Source organism: Lactuca virosa, chromosome 6 (genome assembly GCF_052849685.1).
Source record: "Lactuca virosa cultivar CGN04683 chromosome 6, Lactuca_virosa_CGN04683_v6, whole genome shotgun sequence".
Classification (NCBI taxonomy): domain Eukaryota; kingdom Viridiplantae; phylum Streptophyta; class Magnoliopsida; order Asterales; family Asteraceae; genus Lactuca; species Lactuca virosa.
In genome coordinates this window covers 90,814,048-90,817,146 of record NC_136431.1, presented here as the reverse complement: position 1 = coordinate 90,817,146, position 3,099 = coordinate 90,814,048, and the positions used below count along the sequence as shown (strand labels likewise).

The window sequence follows — 3,099 nt, the reverse complement described above, 5'->3', positions numbered from 1 at the left end:
CATGGCATGGAAATATTATGTTGAATTGGTATATATTTATAGGTAAAATGTAAACTAAATTTATTTATTTTTCTAACTCCCGACCATTGAACGAGGCATCACATGACATCACACGAGTTAGGGCGGTGTTTACTCATGGTGGTGTGTCCACCTAGTGATGACCAATGAAACGTGATAAGGATATGCATACCTGATGAATTTGATTTTTTTTTACTAAATACACCGTGAAACATCTAAATGAATTCCAACCGATCATACATAATAATGTTACATCTATAATTATAATTTAAAAAAAGTTTGCATTCTCATTCGTTGTATGATAATAATTAAAGTGTCTATTATTATCATTTGGTATTAATTTGTGAAAAAAAAAAGTTTAATTTACCATCCAAAATTGGTTAACCACACGTTATCATTTCATTATATGTCGACCAAAGATATAATGCTTTTTTTCTTTAAATTTCAATCCTTTTTTGACAAATTTTGCTTCTTTTAAAATCTTTTTTATCCATGAGCCCACAACTATAGTTTTCTAACTATTCGTCTCTCAGCTATCCATTGTCTCTTGTCCCTCAAATAAAATACTCCTTACACTTTCAGATGTTTACTTTTCACAAAGCTGGAGATTCAATTTCAATCCAATCATAGTCGTAGTGGCGTTATCAATCGGTTCATCATTCCGACAATCAATTATTCCATCATTGATCGGAGAATCTGTTAATGGAGGTTCGACAAGAAGCGCCGATGGACAATTTATCGGCCGAAGAACGCCAACAACGTCATCCGTCGCCGTCCAAACAGTCCAAAGCTTCTCCGGTTCCCGTCGATACTAATTCAGTCACTCAGAGGTCTCTCAATTCTCTCAATCTATCGTTCTTATTTCTATTTCGTGTTCGCTTGTCCTTCGTTTCAGTTTTCGAGATTCAATTTCGATTATTCGCTAGAATCTGATTTCCTTTGCTTCATTACGTTTCTTATTGTTGTTATTTGCTTTTCCTCCTTCTTTTCAGGCTCCAGAAAGAACTTATGGCGCTGATGGTATGTAGTAACACCGTCTCTCCTAGAATTCATTAATCAGTTAGGTCTAGCTTGAATTTGCAAATACATATTTGTAAGAACATCAGAAATTCAGTTTCTATAAGTATCTCTGATTTTACATATAAATCCATTCAAAAACATCAAGTTCTAGTACCGAGTACACTGTCTCTATGATCATAGATGATGATTCCTATCCATATGCAAGAATCAACCAAATTAATGATAGACTTTGTACTTCGGATCAAGAGGACGAATTTTAGCACACAAAATTGTAGATTTTCTTCACATCTGTGTCTGTTTTCAATCTAGAACACCACTATCTACTGATCACATCTGTTACAACTTACAGTTGACATGACTTTTTGCGATTATCAATGTGTATAGATGAGTGGAGATCTTGGAGTATCTGCTTTTCCAGAAGGGGAGAGCATATTTACATGGATTGGAACTATTGAGGGAGGTAAAGGAACCATGTATGAGGGTTTATCTTATAAACTCTCTTTACATTTCCCCATTGATTATCCCTTCAAACCCCCTGAAGTTAAGTTTGAAACAATGTGCTTTCATCCCAATGTTGACCAGTTTGGGAATATCTGTCTTGATATTCTTCAGGTACATAAATCTTTATAATTATCTTAATTTTAACTAATTATTATTTCTATTTTTCACTAACAATAATATCAATATTATTGTTTGTTTTGCAGGATAAGTGGTCTTCAGCTTATGATTGTCGAACCATTCTTTTGTCTATTCAAAGTTTATTAGGAGGTTTTTGATTATTAAATAGTAATAAGATTTTAATCGACGTTTATTTTTTTAATTTGATAATAATTAATTAATACATCATGTTTTTTATGCAGAACCAAATATAGATAGTCCTCTTAACAGCTCTGCTGCTGCACTTTGGAGCAACCAAGAAGGTATTCATCGTATTAATTATTTCCATTGTGTGCATAAAATTCTAACAAATAATTTGGATTTTGTTATTTTGTTAAACAATAAACATGTTAGTATGTTATATATTTACCAATGGATAAGTTAAGTGCAACAAATAATTATATGTCATTTTTTTGGTTTATTTTTAATAGAGTTTTATGCAGAAAAGTCCCATTATTTTGGGAAAGTTTTCGATAAAGTCCTATATATATATTTTTAATTATTTTGGGAAAATCACATAATCTGTCATGTATTGTTAAAATTAAAAAAAAAAGACTTTTTCGTTAATTTGAGCAAAATGTTAAAAAAAATATATTTGTTAGATAAGTTATAACTTATAAGTATATCATCTTTGATTGATTATGGAAAAATTTAATTATTATTATTATTATTATTATTATTATTAAGTGTTTTTAAATCGGTTTTTCAGATTACAGAAAAATGGTACACAAACACTATGCTGGTGAAGATGCAATATGAACTCCATTCTTGTGTATATAGATGTCCCAAAATAATATATAGACAAATTTGCATAATTGGTCCCTGTGGTTTCTAAAAAGTTTCACTTTCAGGACAATGTTGGAAAATGTTACACCGGTAGTCCTTGTTTTCAAAACATTGTTGATAACTATTTGTCAAATAGAAACCGATTCATATCTCAAGAGCAAAAAAACGATTCTTATTTGTGTTTGTGTCTATGTGTTGTGAACATAACAAAAAACTGATTGTAAGTCTAAGTTAGAACTTTAAAACATAAAATGAACCTATCGATTAACAAGACCAGATCTCACGAACAAAAACAAACTAAATATCAATTGCAAATCCATTGATAAATTAGTCTCAATTTAGTTACGGAAAAAGAGGGGTTTTTCTAGGAAAATGTTTCTAAGAAAAATAAAAATTTTGAAAACTTGTTTAGTTAACATTTTTTTTTGAAAATTCTTTTAAGAAATGATTTTTTTTTTCAGTATTACAAAGAACTAGACAAATTTTGAAAAAAAATAATAAATGTTGTTTTCTATAATTTTTTTTCTCTCTCTAAAACATGCACATACTTATCCAAATGAACACCTTCACACCCAACTACTACTAGTCACTCATCCAACCAAACACTATCATATACCA

At 30.2% G+C, this 3,099-nt stretch overlaps 1 protein-coding gene across 1 annotated transcript; it reads left to right on the top strand.

The window, feature by feature from the left end:
- Positions 1-513: 513 nt before the first annotated feature.
- Positions 514-2,658, top strand: LOC145122865 (uncharacterized). Its single transcript, XM_079058427.1, has 6 exons — positions 514-848; positions 1,011-1,038; positions 1,423-1,650; positions 1,743-1,806; positions 1,899-1,958; positions 2,405-2,658. Exons 1-6 carry the CDS (start codon positions 721-723, stop codon positions 2,452-2,454), a joined length of 558 nt encoding a protein of 185 aa, XP_078914553.1. The 5' UTR covers positions 514-720; the 3' UTR covers positions 2,455-2,658.
- The last annotated feature ends 441 nt before the right edge of the window (positions 2,659-3,099 follow it).

Excerpts from the sequence above, each read along its gene's own strand:
- LOC145122865 (XM_079058427.1), top strand. The coding sequence starts at position 721 with ATGGAGGTTCGACAAGAAGCGCCGATGGACAATTTATCGGCCGAAGAA. Across the intron at positions 1,807-1,898 it reads TATTCAAAGTTTATTAGGAG|AACCAAATATAGATAGTCCT; the intron begins GTTTTTGATTAT and ends TTTTTTATGCAG. Across the intron at positions 1,959-2,404 it reads ACTTTGGAGCAACCAAGAAG|ATTACAGAAAAATGGTACAC; the intron begins GTATTCATCGTA and ends TCGGTTTTTCAG.